Source organism: Sorghum bicolor, chromosome 5 (assembly GCF_000003195.3).
Source record: "Sorghum bicolor cultivar BTx623 chromosome 5, Sorghum_bicolor_NCBIv3, whole genome shotgun sequence".
Taxonomy (NCBI): domain Eukaryota; kingdom Viridiplantae; phylum Streptophyta; class Magnoliopsida; order Poales; family Poaceae; genus Sorghum; species Sorghum bicolor.
The window spans coordinates 67,202,824-67,218,645 of NC_012874.2; the positions used below are offsets into that span (position 1 = coordinate 67,202,824).

General features: G+C 38.4%; 1 protein-coding gene and 1 long non-coding RNA gene across 2 annotated transcripts; both read left to right on the top strand.

Moving 5' to 3' along the window:
• LOC110435283 lies at nucleotides 830-1,390 on the top strand. The gene is made up of 2 exons (XR_002452915.1): nucleotides 830-993; nucleotides 1,071-1,390. It is a non-coding gene; the product is annotated as an uncharacterized LOC110435283 (long non-coding RNA).
• Nucleotides 4,830-10,088, top strand: LOC8066734. Its single transcript, XM_021461823.1, has 7 exons — nucleotides 4,830-5,250; nucleotides 5,687-5,744; nucleotides 5,873-5,953; nucleotides 6,044-6,079; nucleotides 6,249-6,488; nucleotides 6,581-6,719; nucleotides 9,461-10,088. The coding sequence occupies exons 1-7, from the start codon at nucleotides 5,051-5,053 to the stop codon at nucleotides 9,934-9,936; spliced, it is 1,230 nt and encodes a 409-aa protein (XP_021317498.1). The 5' UTR covers nucleotides 4,830-5,050; the 3' UTR covers nucleotides 9,937-10,088.

Genomic DNA, 15,822 nt, shown 5'->3' on the forward strand with positions numbered 1-15,822 from the left:
GGGCTCGAGCCCGTTCTGCCCGAGCATTGACTCCGTCCCTGCATATCATCCACTACCATACGCTTAGATGTCCATATCGGTGTGCCACATCATCCATCAACTTTGTTTTATAATAACAGTTTAATCCATTCAATCATATAAGTAATTATATGTAGTCCAATTTCATTTTAAATCATCCATAATTCTTGAAGCAACACCCAAGGTAGATTTATAGATAGATTTAGTATAGATTTAGATTTAGATATAGTATAGATTTAGATACAACATAGATCTATATATAGATTTAGATTTTGATATAGATATAGTATAAATTTAGATTTAGAATTAGATAGTATAGATTTAGATTTATATATAGTATAGATTTAGATATAGATATTAGTACAGATTTAGATTTAGATATAGTATAGATTTAGATTTATATATGTATAGTATAGATTTAGATTTATATATATAGTATAAATTTAGATTTATATATATAGTATAGATTTAGATTTAGATTTATATATAGTATGGATTTAGATTTAGATTTATATATAGTATGGATTTAGATTTATATATATAGTATAGATTTAGATTTATATATATAGTATAGATTTAGATTTAGATTTATATATAGTATGGATTTAGATTTAGATTTATATATAGTATGGATTTAGATTTATATATATAGTATAGATTTAGATTTATATATACAGTATAGATTTAGATTTAGATTTAGATTTATATATAGTATGGATTTAGATTTAGATTTAGTATAGATTTAGATTTAGATATGCAAATGAGTGATACATTGCATCTATATATATATGAACTAACATACGGACTTGTTGAACCCAAAGCCTGGAATAGAAGACAGAGACAAGAGTAATCTTCATTTGTCTGTACGACTGAGAGCTAGCGCTAGCGTTGATATGGCGAGGGCTTTGCAGCTGATAGCTGCTGCCATTTTACTCACTTTGGTTGTCCTGCCTTGCACCATTGATGCTGGCAATGGTATGTGTGTATACTTTTAAGCATGGTTTTGCAATATTTTAATCTTTTTATTGATGAACCAACAACTGTGTATGTAGGTTTTCCATGTAGCCCGGAAGATCCAGAAGAATGCCACCCAGATGAATGCAATGAGAGATGCCGAAGCCAGGATCCAGCACATTTCGTAGGCATATGTGATAGTCAGAACTTCCCTCATCCGGTTTGCTGCTGCAGGCGAATATGACCTCAGTCCGCCGCAACCTCGCCATGAGTGACAAGAGCCGAGCGAGGAAGGCTCCCTCTTGCAAGCAAGTTAATGATTAATACAATAAATATATAGTTTCATGGTCTTGATAATGATGTTATACATGCTTGCGTCTATTTGTTGTGACAGAAAAAAAACATGTGGGTTACAAAAGCACTACTTTTTTGGTCGGAAGTTAAAAGTGGTTCAGCCTGCCCTTTAAGCAAGGCACGAGTTATAGGAAATGAACAAACGACCTCTACAAATACGCTAAGAAAGTTCCACTATATTTCTACATAAAATAGTTTCTTATGAAAAAAGTCACTTCGAGTAGACGGTGGTCTGAAGATAACCACCATAAAAATCCATAAAAACAGGACTCATATATAAAATTGATATTTTTTTCTGGATCAAGATATGTTTTATTATATGAAAAGAACGAACCAGCAAGATCTACAACTATTGTCGCGACCCGATGGTCATTCCAAATTTAAACCTTTTAATTGAGAGCTCTATGGGCCTGTTTGGTTCCCTTGCTAAATTTTAGCTAGATAAAATTATTTTAGCTATACTTAGGCGATTAGTGGAACTAAACTATTTTAGTTTTTTTTAGTCAATGTGTTTAAAACTTTAACTACTAAAGTGACTAAAATTTAGCTAACTAAAAGGATTTTTTTTTTGTCGTAGAGATTGCACCTTATCCATAGCCAACCACGAGTTTTGATTAAAAAAGGAAGTTTATTAGCATCTCTCGCACAAACCGATCCATCCATGCTGCCGTGGCGAGCGAGACGATCTGTCTGTCTCCGATCCACCTCGATCGATCTCAATTCTCAAATCACTTGAGTAGTTTACAAGAGCACGTAAACATCGTAACTGCAGGCATCTGTGTTTAATTAATTAGCTTGCGTGTCATACTTGGCTGGTACCACTCTAGCTCGGCGTGCAGAAGACGAATGGTCAGCAGCACCACGTCAGCTTGCAACAGATGGTCTTCAACGTGCCTTTATTCACAAAGTCACAAGGTAACGGCAAGTAGAATAATGTTGCCTGAATTATATATTAAAAAAATTGATGCCTGCATGTTTAAATTACACAGTTTAACGTAGACACACACAACATACATACACAAATCCTATCCCTATGAGCATCTTCAAAGACTAAACGAAAATTCCGAGATTGACCAAAATCACTATGGACGTATTGTTATGGACAAGAACGTCACCTAACACTAAAAACATAACACTGTTAAGTCAAACATAGGACATGAGGTGCTACTAAGGCTCTTGTAACCACTAGGCTACAAGCCCTTTCACTCGTTTGCATATTAGTTGGATATTCTTTCTTACCCGGGGATGTTCTCTATAAATAACAACGTACAAATATATTGGCCATGTTTTATGACTTTTAACATTAACAAATACTATGATTAGGCTCGATCACTACTAAGGCAGGTTCCAATGAGAAGTTTCAGGATTGTCAGATTTTGTGTTTGTATCGGTAACGATGGCTTTCATCTAGATAAAACTATCTCTATCTCTCTCTCATAATTAACTTGCCAACTCAGCAAGTTTGCTGATATGTCAATAAGAATGGAATTCTCATTCAGATTGGCCTAGCGACTACTAATACACTACAAAACCGATCGGGATGTATAACTTTGTTGTGTCTATAGATCATGTTTGGTTGAGTTGTGACTTCTTTAAAAAAACAATTATGGGATGTGGACTGTGAGCAAAGCCAAAAGCCGTTGGAGAGGAGCTTGTGCCAGCGGCCGGCCATGGAAGTGCTGCCAGCCATGGAGGAGTGGAGCGGTGAACCCTAGCCGCACGGTCATGACCCTCGTGGACGCAGACGCGGAAGGAGTCATAGACGCAGAATAGAAGACATCAAACCCTTTTTCTCTCTTCATAACCAATGGCAATGGGTAATTTTCTCAAAGTTGTCCACTCAAAAACTAGTGAAAGGCAAAAACAGATGTGGCTTTTGGGCCCTTTAGTTGAGCTTTTGACTTTTAGGGACAAAAGCCCAACCAAATAGGGTGGGCACTAGTATAACCAAAATTTGGGTTGAAAACAAAGCTCTGTATTATAGGCATTTAATCCAACCATTAAGTTATTATTATCTTGTAAACACTCGAGGGATGACTATGATTATGTAGATTAAAGCTCATTACTCTCTAATAATCAAGACATGTGTAACCCAGAAATGATTTGTTGTCTCCATGTTGTTTTCATCTCACACACAAACAACTCAATAGATTGTATAATAAGTTATCTATTTGAGTATCCCGTTTAGTACGTGAATATGATATCATTCTTGTATACCATTGTGTCAGTTCTTAATCTAAAACAAAACAAGCATAAATAAGATAAACATAATTACAACATTTTTTAGAACCATTAATATAAATAGTATACTAATATATGTGTATACAATGTGATATAAACTTGTCTAAGCTCGTGAAGCAAATATGAAGTCCGAGATATCCTATTTTATATTTAGTGAACCACACAAGTTAACAAAAGTTCGGCAATTAGTGATAACATACTTTGAAGTTGTCTGAAAAAAAATACTCCATCCATTTTGAATTATGAGATGTTTCAGTGTTTTTACATAATAAGTGCATATAGAAAAAAAAGATCATATATCTACAAAAGCCAAAATGTCTTATAATCTAGAACGAGTGAGTAGTTCCAAACTCTAGAGCTAACACTTAAAACAATATTTTCACCAAAATATTCTTGTGTCCCTTCAACACAAAATTTGGGAAGGCTCAACACCTATCATTGGCTAGTACTTTTCTCCAAGATGAGCGCTAATATCACAGCCAGCGCTTCGCGGGACGACGGGTAAGTTCTCTTTACTCATTTGTTCATAGAAATGTGCATCCTTGACTACATACAGACCGCTACAAAACATGCATTGTACGTGTCCAAGGTTCCTCTTTAGTCTTTACTACACTAGAAAACAGTTTTACGTGAAAATTGATGAATACAACTGTAAAAGAGGCTAATTTTACAAAGCCATTGCCTTTTCCTCCAGCAATGCCATAATGCACATACCAAATTATCTTTGCTAGTCCCTGATTTCTTCATTGTCTCCTATTAAATTGATTTTATATGTTTGGGACAATATATGGTTCCTTATTTATACTCCTCCATCCCAAATTGTAAGTTATTCTAAAAATCTTAAGAGTCAAACTATCCTAAGTTTGACCAAATTTATATGATAAAATAATTATTATGGTGGTACCAACTAACTATCATTAGATTCTTTCTTAATTATATTTTTATAGTATACCCACTTTACGTTACAAATCTTAGTATTTCTCTCTATAATTTTGGTCAAACTTAAAAATATTTTGACTCTCCAAAATTCTTGGAATGACTTATAATTTTGAATAGAGGGAGTACAAAAGAAAATGTATAAGTATCCATAGCAGATAACAGCATTTTACATATACAGGACAAAAAAATATTGGTTCTTTTATTCATCAACTTTTGTAGGGACAGACAACCTGGATTTGTCATGGGGTTGACTCCAATCTCGAATCCAAAATCCACAACCTATCCTTATCATCGCTCCAGTGTGTGAACTCGTCGATGCTCCATAGCATTATTAGCACCAGCGCCTCCACGGCATTTTCACCTCGCCTGCTCGCCACACGTCCCCCGACAAAGATACCCCAGCACGCACGCACCACGCGCCCACGCCCGCGCCGGCGCGCCGCCGCAGGCCGCACCAGCACGGCCATCTTCTCCCCGCAATTCAAGGCGGCCCCGAAGCTCCTACGACCTCCCGGAAGGGCTGCGAGGCCGAGGCGGGCGCGGGATGTGGGGGCGGCACTACTGGGGCGGCGGCCGGCGGCCAAGCTGGGCGCCCGGAGGGGACGGCGCCGGCGCCGGCGCCGGCGGCGTGGTGGTGATGTTCGCGTGGCTGTCCAGCCAGGAGCGGCACGTGCGGGCGTACGTGGAGCTGTACGCGGCGCACGGGTGGGCGTGCCTCGTCTGCCACTCCGACTTCCTCACGCTGTACGGCCGTCTATCTCGTCTCGTCTTCCATCCCCTTGGCCTTTGCCACCGACGGAAACCGTGAGGATATGCGATTAGGGAGTAGGAGGTTCTTAGTTCGTTCGCTCTGACATATATTCGTCCTTGGATTTGCCGGAATCTGGGATTAGGAGGGGAGGCTTCAGTTTCGCAACTGATGGCTAGGCATGAATTCATGATTGCGTTTGATTTGCCGTTTCCAATCCAATTGATTCAGACTATTCAGTTGTAAATATGCGAAATTTCGTACAAATACAGCTAGGTTGGGTAATTCTTGGAAAAGTGTGATGACACATGTATCCTCTTGGGTTACTGTGTAGCAGGAACTTCTATTTTTGGTAGCATGGCTCTATAACTCTGTACAATTGAATCAATTGTTTATTGTCTAATCACGTGCGTGTTACGCTTACTTAAGCAGGTTTTTCCCTGAGAAGGCTGCCATGCTCGCGGACAAGGTGATTGGGGAGCTTGTCAAGGTATGTTTATCTCAATGCATTGTGATTTCAACCTGCTTGATTCGATTTCCATCTTGGATGAACATTTAGGCGTGGCTAATTGTCTGTTGCAATCATCACATGTTGCCATACTGCTCTTTGAAATCCAGGTGCTGAAATTTACACCTGTACCTGTGGTGTTTGCATCGTTTTCGGGAGGGCCAAAAGGGTGCACATACAAGGTTCTTCAGGTGAATACCCTTTAGCAGAATAATTTCTCTTGTTGAAGGTTAGACTCTGTGGATCCCAAGTTAAGGCTTTATTTGTTTGTTGACTGACAGCTGATTGAGAGAAGATGTGAAGGGCAACTAAGCCTGGTATGACTCAATTTTCCTGCCTTCCCTCTTCTATGAACTCATTGCTCATAGAATTTTTAGTTGAAACTTGTTTGGAAAATGGAAGAAGCCACATCCATATATTTGTGTATCCCATCTTGAATTTACTCATTTTGAAGTGCTCTTTTTTTTTCCCTTTGGCTTCCTACAGGATGAGTACCAGCTTGTACGAGATTGTCTATGTGGACAAATTTATGATTCAAGCCCTGTGGATTTTGTCAGTGACTTAGGCACTCGCTTCCTCCTCCATCCAAGTGTCCTGAAGATGTCTGAACCTCCTCGTGTCTTGTCATGGATGACTAAGGGCATTGCCTCAGGTCTTGACATTCTTTTCATAGACAAATTTGAAGAACAACGTAAAGATTATTGGGAAACACTATACTCATCAGTGGTATGCCCCTCTATTGACTACATTGACTAAAAGCTTGAATGTTGATGAATGTACTTGTGAATGCCGGTAACCTCAGTCCATTGTACATGCAGCATTTTGGTCCAATACTAATACTCTGTTCAGAGGATGATCAACTTGCTACATATTCAGTTGTTCAAAATTTTGGCCAGCATCTGCTAGAGCTTGGTGGTGATGTGAACCTAATTAAATGGCATAGTTCTCCTCATGTAGGTATGTTCTCCGTTTTCTGTCTATCATACCTAACAGCAGTTTTAACCAGGAATTGTTTTGATCCTTACTCCATTTGGGTACTAACCATTTTAATCATTGTGACTTTGTTGCTAAAGTTTTTGGCAATTTTTTTTAATAGCATAGCATCCCCCACTAACTCCCTGTTCACCTCAGCCAACATACCTCTAGGCAACAAATGCAAATATTAGACTTGTTATTGATTACTTATCTTGCTAGTTCACTAAAATAAAATGACAATAACTATTCATTTGGTTTGGTTACTGAAAACAGCCTAAAAATACGAGGGGAGGAGAATGCATGTGATGGCTTAATGGAGTTTGTTCCCATAATGCTGGACTTCTCAAGCAGTATTATATCTATAGAATTCCAAAGCTCTCAACTGGAGAAGTAAAATTGGAACATTCATCACATTTGTATTAGTGTTAGGGTACTTACTCCCATTAATATCCTAAAGCTGATCGAATTCAATATAATAATTGAAAGTTGCCATATAATCTAATAGAAGAATTTGAGTCAGTAACCAAACAGATAATTTCTTTTATGCTGGTGTTCTGAAATCTTCTCTTATTGCTGAGCATTTGCTAGCATGATCTGAATCAATCGGAGATATCTGTTCCCATTCACAATTTCTCTACATCAAAAACAATCTTTTAAAGGTAAAACATGTATTCTGTGCAACTGCGTGCACACATTGCCAGAATTGGTTATATTGTCACCTGCGAAGCAGGTAGCTTCTAGTTTTAATGGGAAAATCTTTTCCAAAAAAAGGAAAAAAATGTTTGCACTGGTGATATAAGGAAAGGCTTGTTTGAGCCCTACTAAAAGGTCATGATAAAGCCATCATGTATTTTGCTTTTGCATGGAGCTCATTTTCATCCATCCAAATGGAAAGATAAGGTTTGGATAAACATTTGACCTTGTGTGCATTTTGAACTGATTATATAAAGCTTGACATCCATTTCTTTATGTATTTTCTCTCATCTGAAATCAACATTAAGAAGACCTATGATATTTTGATGCACTTTCCAAGTTTCTTAAGACTAAATGGTAAAGAATCTTGTGCATGCTGTTTCCTAAATCCGTCAATATCTGGAAAATCAAGTCTTGTGTGGCTGTACAGGACGTCAAGCAGTGTTTTAAAGGTGACTAGGTGTCCAAGCGAGTGCTGGGTCGCCTGGACACGTAGGCAGTGCCTAGGCGACAATGCGCCACTGTTTCCCAAGGCGAGCTGGGTACGCCTGGACGCCAACGCCTTTAAAACATTGACATCAAGTCACCAACACAATGAACACACAAAATCTAGATCATTAAACTAATTAATGACCCATGTTGTAATATAAGAGCTTCTTGCAAGAGTTTGTTATTACTGGTGTTGTCATCAATTATCTTAATTTTTCTTACTAGATTTAGAAGGCATGGCAAGAGATTTTCCTTAATTTTGTTAGAAGAAAGCAAAAACGACAGTAATTAGACAACACTTACAACACACATAAAACCCACCTTGCCCTGAACAGGGGCCCAAGAAAAAAAATAGCGACAGATCAACCACCAAAAGAGACAAAAAAAAAATCACACATCGTGGAGCATACTCGACATAGCTAAACTATATTGATAAACCAACTCCTTGATTAAAAGGAACTTCCAGAGGCTGCTTTGTGAGCTGCTGAAAGGTCCTACGATTGCACTCATTCCAGATGTTCCAACAGAAGAATATGACCATGCCATCAAAACATCTCCTCACAGCTTTAACAATCTTTGCTCTACATTGCCACCTGCTTCTCTGTGCTGGAGAGGTTCCTCCAATTTAGCAAGGTTTCCCATACCTGTCTTGTAAACAGGCAACCTTTGCACAAATGGGTGGAAGTCTTTGGTAAAGTGTTATGCAATATTCAAATCATTATATTTGTCCAGTTTTTTGTGAAGATTTAGCGGTCAATATCTTTTAATGCAATAACGTCAGCGGAAAAAACAGCATTTTGGTTCTCCTCTTGTGCACCAAATTGGACTGATCTTGAGTTCATTTGAATGCCCCATGAATTGTATGAGAGATGCACTGTGGGTCATGTATACTCCGTCAGATGTCCATCGCCAGCTTATTTGATCTTCAGCCTCTAAATCACTTTGGGTTCTTCCGATAGCTTCCCAGAGTAATACAGATTCCTGTGTCTGCTGGTGTCGAAATTGGCAGTATGTGCCTGACTCAATGGTTGTTTTTTCAGGCATTTTTCACCAAGATTTTCTTCCTGCTTGCCTTTTCGAATTGCAAAGGGGCATTGTTTCTAGGGGCACTAATTTCAATCTAACTTGAGAACCAGAACAGAGTCATATTCCCTTTCCTGGGCGTGACCAAAATTGAAGCATGAAATAGCTCCCTATCTGTCTTTTCACAAGGGATATCTAGTCCAGACCAAATTCTTTCTTTCTTTTTTCCCACCTGAGCCACATCTAACGTAATCTTAATATAAGATGCACAAACCACCTATTCCCTATTCAATTAGGCAATGCCCACCGCTAACCTTGTTCAGGCTCCTCCCCTTTCCAGAGGATTGCATGCCTGATTCCCTATCACGAGAGATCCTAACTCATATTACACTTTTCCGATGTTGTGTACATAAAATTTGTTCATAGGGATAGATAACCTTGAGCCATATGAAACTGATAAGTATATACTTGTATGCTTTCTGCTTATTATCTCTTTCTCTCCATCACTTGTTATGCAGGTCACTATAAGTTTCATCCTGAGGAATACAGAGCTGCTGTGACAGAGCTACTAAAAAAAGCCTCGGTGCTCTACATGAGCAGAAGACAACTTAATGGATATGATGTGGGCACGAGTGAACACAGTGACACTCCTCCATCGACCTCCAATCTACCCAGAACTGCTGCAAGCTCAGTTGGTAGCAGGCTGAGACGAGCACCAATCGATCCAACCGACCAGTTCTTCCTACCGAGCTCCATGGAGTACCATGAAAGCAGCGAAGGACCGCAACCAGAGCTGTTTAACATGCCAAGCCTGGAGAGCTTGAGTCTGCATGGGGTTCTGGGGCAGGTGCTGTATGATGTATGCGTTCCGAAGAATGTAGAAGGCTGGGACCTCAAGCCTTCCGCGTCGATGAATGGGAGGCACATCCATACTGCTGCGTCTCGGCATGGTAGCTTCAATCCAATGAAATGTGTACGGCGCTCGAGATTGTGAAAAGTTTTGACTGGAACATGTGGATGCATATAGGTGACTTGTGTATACTATACGAGAGAATGCTGTTTGGTGGATGCTGGTGAAACTTGGGATAGCTAATTAGCTATCATCCATCGAATAAAAAGCGAAGCTTGATTTTGTCAGTTTGCCAATGACGTCCTGTATTTTTACTGAAGGGAATTTGTGCACGTTTATGTAGGATCTGGTGACCTTTTTACCTTTGCCAGTAAATGAAATCTCCTTGGCTTGGTAAACCAAAATGGAAAAAAAAACTTAACCTAATTATCAATAAGTCATGTAAGGTGGGTGGATTGGCCAAAGGGTTTTAGACTAGCGGTTAGAGCACTTGGTAGCATTCATTAGGTCTGGGTTGAGAGCGAATTTAAATAGATGTGAAATAAAAATAATGCAAAAAAATAGGTTGGGATTTTCCCTACTGACTTCGGTCAAAAAAGGTGGGTGGATTAATTTTGGCAAAACTCTGACTAGAGTCATGTCATGTAGTGTAGTGAAATCTAGGAGTTCATTGTGTGTTTGTTCATGAAAAAAAAAATCATATTTCTGGACAAAAAATGTGTCCCAATCACAGGATTTAATGTTTTAATGGAGATTCTGGTGGAACGGTTGAAGACCACTAGAAAATTAGTCAGCATGCATTTCATTTCTAAGTGATTAATAGAGATTTCAAAGAATATCATCTTGATTAAGAAAAAAGAAAAGTAGAGGTACATAGGGAGGGGACGACGAGGGGTGCAGCTATGTATGCAGACCTAGAGGGGTTAAGGGGCATACATGCAAGGAAAAACAAGCATTCAAGGACCAGAGGGTGAATAGCTGCCCAAAAAAAAGAGTGGCTGAGGGCATATATGCAAATAAAAATAGTGGCCAAGGAGTGGTATGTGAATGAGCTAAAGGATTTTGGACATTGATGCGAGGCAACAGAAGTCGGGAGGGCCTAAAAAGAGTGTTTCCGGGGCATATGTGCAAGGGAAAGGGCCATGCTAATCTTCTCTGTATCGTTCTAATTTTATCAAATGTCTCCAAAGAGACATTATGGTTCCTGTAGCTTGGCTTATAAGCTAGTGTTTGAGTCATTTGTTGGCCGGTTTGGTACTAAATCCTGAGTTCGTCGCTCGTTCCCTTCCTCGCAAGCCATAGTGCTAATGCACTTTTGAATCATTTATCGACGTGTCATTCTTTAGCGCGGCCCAGCTATCAACAGAAACAGCAAACTGGGCTTCGTGTTTGCCCTTGGAAAGATTGCAGGCCCTTTTGCACTTTGACGCATTATAGTCTACAATTAGCAGGTCTGTCAGGGTACTCCGAGTTCGATAATACTCAGCAAAGCTAGTCAGTAGTTTGCTTTTCCGTAAAACAAAAAGTAAGTAGTTTGCTTGGCCCTAGAGTTTCTGTGCTTATGCCTGTGGGGCCGTAATGTCATATCTCCTATATATTATACTATGACCTTTTGGCTCTTACTAGTCTAGCTCGTATATATTTTATTATAGTCAGGTCCCAATCCCAACATCTAATTATTAAGTTGAAATGCATGAACTGCTTAATTAATATATGGAACTTTAGTTGCCAAGTTTCTGCTCGATCTAGTTGACCATTGTGAGATGCCCTCTTTTGCTATATTTTTTAAATGATCATTAGCAGACTTGTACTCCCTCCATTTTTTATTTACATATCATATTAGCTTTATCTAAATGAAACATTTGTATATCTTTGACCATCAATTCTAAAATTTTGTATAAGTTCATGGCATAAGAATTAGTTTTTTTATATTCACTATGAGAAATAATTTCATAATCTATAATTTATATGTTGTGAAACTAAAAGAATTTTTCGATATGGATAGCCAAAGATAGTAATATTTGATTTAGGACAAAACTAATATGACACTTAAAAACGGAGAGAACTTTCATATACAAGGGAAAAACACTATTTGTTGTTAGTTATAACTCCAGTTTCGTTTTCAGAGCATTACTGATTGTCATCAATATCCTTGACCAGGTGTTGATCCACTCGCTCCCAGCTAGGGAGCCCAACCTACCATAAGAGGTTGAGAAAAAAAAGAGAGAAAACAACAGGAGATGAAATTGGAGACGGAAACGGGAAACAGACACAACAATAGTAATTAGATTGGATGAAAAGTTAGATACGTCACAAATTTTGCCTCTTTATTATTAGATATAAACATAGATACATATTAAAACAAAAACATACAGAAAACCCATAATTACATATGTGTCACTGCAATTCATTTTTAAGGCAAAATTCAATTCCTCTTCCAATGCAAGTATCAAGGGTAAACCTCGATAACCGAAATCGGCCCCATCACCGGAGTGATTTTGTAGTCGCTAAATCCAGCAAAAATCTTCTTCCACTCATGCTCCTCTCGCCCCACGCCACTGATGCACGTGCTATGCATCTCTTCTGTCTCAGCAACGTTTTTGTCACGACGAGGTCCAGACCCCAGCACCATCTCTGTGATTACCACCTTTCCTCCGACGTCTCTTGCAGGGATACCATCTCTGTTTCACTTTTTTGTAAATTAGCTAAGTGGTGGTTGAATCATGGAAGTAGTGCACTAAACATTAGAAAGTTAGCTGTTAGAATTCTATGTTTGACATGCAGTTCATTAGCTTGTGAGAGATGCTGGAGTTCATTTGAACAAGTATGAATCTGACTTACTGATTCTTATGTTGAGTATGTTCATTTATGCAATTCTTCAATCCTCTTTTGTTATTGAAATAATAAAATCGAACCTATGCAGATCCACACAAGAGAGACGCAATAGACTGCTTCATGACAGAATGAGGTTCAATTCAAAACTGCGGCAAAAGAAGGACAACAAGGATAAAGATCCCCTTGAGAAAGCTGTTCTTGATGCTTTAGAAGATAAGACAATGAGTGGATCACTGGCATTGAGCCAACAGGAGTAGATCCAGAGCAGGAGGGAGAAACTAGAGCATCATCACAGGGAGTTGCAACTGCACCTCAAGGACAAAAAAAAAGGAAGGGAGGTAACCAGACTAGGAAGAGGAAGAGGTTGATCCCTACTACTATTGAGGATGGCGAGTTATCTCCTTCATCTTCTAATGGTAAAAATGATAATGATATGCCATCTGATTCTAGTTCTAATTCTGAGGCTGAATGATGTGGATGTGGCGATGTGTTGATGTGGTTTGTCAAGTGTGCTCTTAAAGTTATCAGGACTTAATAGTTATGCTTATGCGTTTATGTCTTTATGCCTTTTTGGCTGTTTGGTTGTATAAAACTATGAAATCATGGGTATATGTTGCCTGTTTGATGTTATGATTATCAATTTTATATTTTAATTTATCATATATTTCTTGTTTGCCTTGTATAAAAATAGCGCGCTATAGCATTTAAATAGCCCCACTATAGCGTGCACAGTCACCTGATGCTACTGCATATGGCTGCCGCTATAGCTGGGCTATAACATCTCTATAGCGTCAATAGCGTCAGGGCAAGCTTCTGCTAAATTCTGTAGCACGCCATTTAAAACTTTGGAAACAATACTAGCTTTGTCTAGCAGGTTCCGAGGGTTTTTTCAAGATGAGACTCAACAACTCGGTGATCTTTATGATACCATGGTGCAAGCTGGAGTGGCATCAAATGGCGACACAAAAAAAGAGTTGGACAGTGTCATGAAAATGGCAATCCTATCAGAGGGAGAGTTACTCCAGTGGGGCGGAGCGACATGGCTGATGTGGAGTCTCTAGAGAAGGCTGAGAGAAGAGTTGTTGTTAAAAACCTCGAGGAACCCCAACGTAATTTAAATTGTAATTCATTTTGTGCCTTTTCTAATACTCGTATTAAGGAAAACCTAAGGGGAGTGGGTGTTAGTTTGGGTGACAAAGAAGATGATTTGATCAGATCTACCGTTCTTTTCTTCAAAAGGGGGTGCTACATGATTTTTTTCGACAAGTGGGTGCTACATGATTTGGCATTTTCAGTTAATAAGAGAGGGGTTGTGTGCTGTGCCCATATGCCATTCCAAATTCACACTTGTTTTTAGTCTGTTGGGATTCTTCACTAAAGTTGCATGCCTAGTTGTTTCTTTCTTCTTAAAGTTGTGGCAGGCTGTCCTATTCGCTTGAGATTATGAGCTAAATCAACTATAAAATAGTATTTTTTTCTCACAACAAATCAACATTAGTTGTTGCTAGTAGGCAAGTTACTAATTAATTGACAAGCTAACACTACGTACCTTATTAATCATAATAAATCTAAACAATTTATTCTACGAATTGTTTAGATTTATTGTGATTATAATAATCAGTTTAAATAATCTAACTATCTTTATGGGTATTATATATATAATCAAAACACGATTTTACAACAATCCATCCTAGACCTGCCTTTAGAGATTATTATCGGTATTTGGCACTCTAATCAACAATTAATAATCCTAAACACTCCATTTATTATATTCCATAATCCATATTATAAAAATGATATATATAATCACATGACCTAAGGTCTTGTTTAGTTCCAAAATTTTTTGTAAAATGGGTATTGTAGCACTTTCTTTTGTATTTGACAAATATTGTTCAATCATGGACTAACAAGGCTCAAAAGATTAGTCTCGCAAATTACAAGTAAACTATACGTTTAGTTATTTTTTATCTATATTTAATGCTTCATGTATGTACCGCAAGATTCGATGTGACGGAGAATCTAAAAATTGTGTAAAATTTTTTGGAACTAAACAAGACCTAAATGAACAACTCATAGCAGTTAATCTGTAGTCAATTGTCCGTGTGTCCTTCACCAATTGATAAGTATTATTAAGAGCTAGGTAATGGGAAAAAACAACACTTCAACCAGACACCTTGTAACGAGTAATAGCTAGTGAGCTAATAGTTAGCCAGTTAATTTTAGCTAGGAGATATTAGCTAGCTAACTATTTTACTCATTAAGGGTACTCACAATGCAATACTCTATCACAGAGTCCAAGACACTTAATTACATATTATTATGGTATTTTGCTGATATGGCAGCATATTTATTGAAGAAAGAGGTAGAAAAAATAAGACTCCAAGTCTTATTTAGACTCCAAGTCCATATTGTACGAGGTAATAAATAACTTTAGACTCTATGATAGAGTCTGCATTGTGAGTGCCTTAATCGGACCCTCTCTGTCCATTTATCGGCACCATTTAAGCCTCCCACACCATGACCAAGGAGGCCTCTCCGTTTTGCTCAAATGATACCGATTAATGGACGGAGGGAGTATTTTTTTCTTTGTCTCCATATTAATTATGTGCACCATGGGTATGAAAATGTGCAAAGATATCCTTTTGGTGACAGCATTATTTATGGCGTGGAGAGGGATCAGGGGAGGGGGATATGCTCATACATACGATCGACGAGACTGGATACCGGCCGGAATGATACCATGAAGAGTTCCAGCTCAAGAAGCAACGGATGGATACGATAGATGTCTCTTTCCGTTCTAATATTTCACTGACAGACATGTCGTTACAGTACCTCGCCTGTCCTCCTTGATTTATTTGTTTAGTTTGAGAAAAATTTTGGATTTCGCAACTGTAGCACTTTCGTTTGTTTGTGGCAAATATTATTCAATCATACACTAACTAGGATCAAAAGATTCGTCTCACGATTTATAGGTAAACTGTGTAATTAGTTTTTGTTTTCGTCTATATTTAATGCTTCATGCATGTGCCGCAAGATTTGATGTGACGGGGAATCTTGAAAAATTTTGGAAACTAAACAAGGCCTACCTGTCGGTTGCTAAGTCACAATTACCCTATTATTAGCAAAGAGAATGAGTATTTGATGCATTTTTCGTGTGTGAATAACAATTTGAAATATCTTTCTCGCAATATTCAT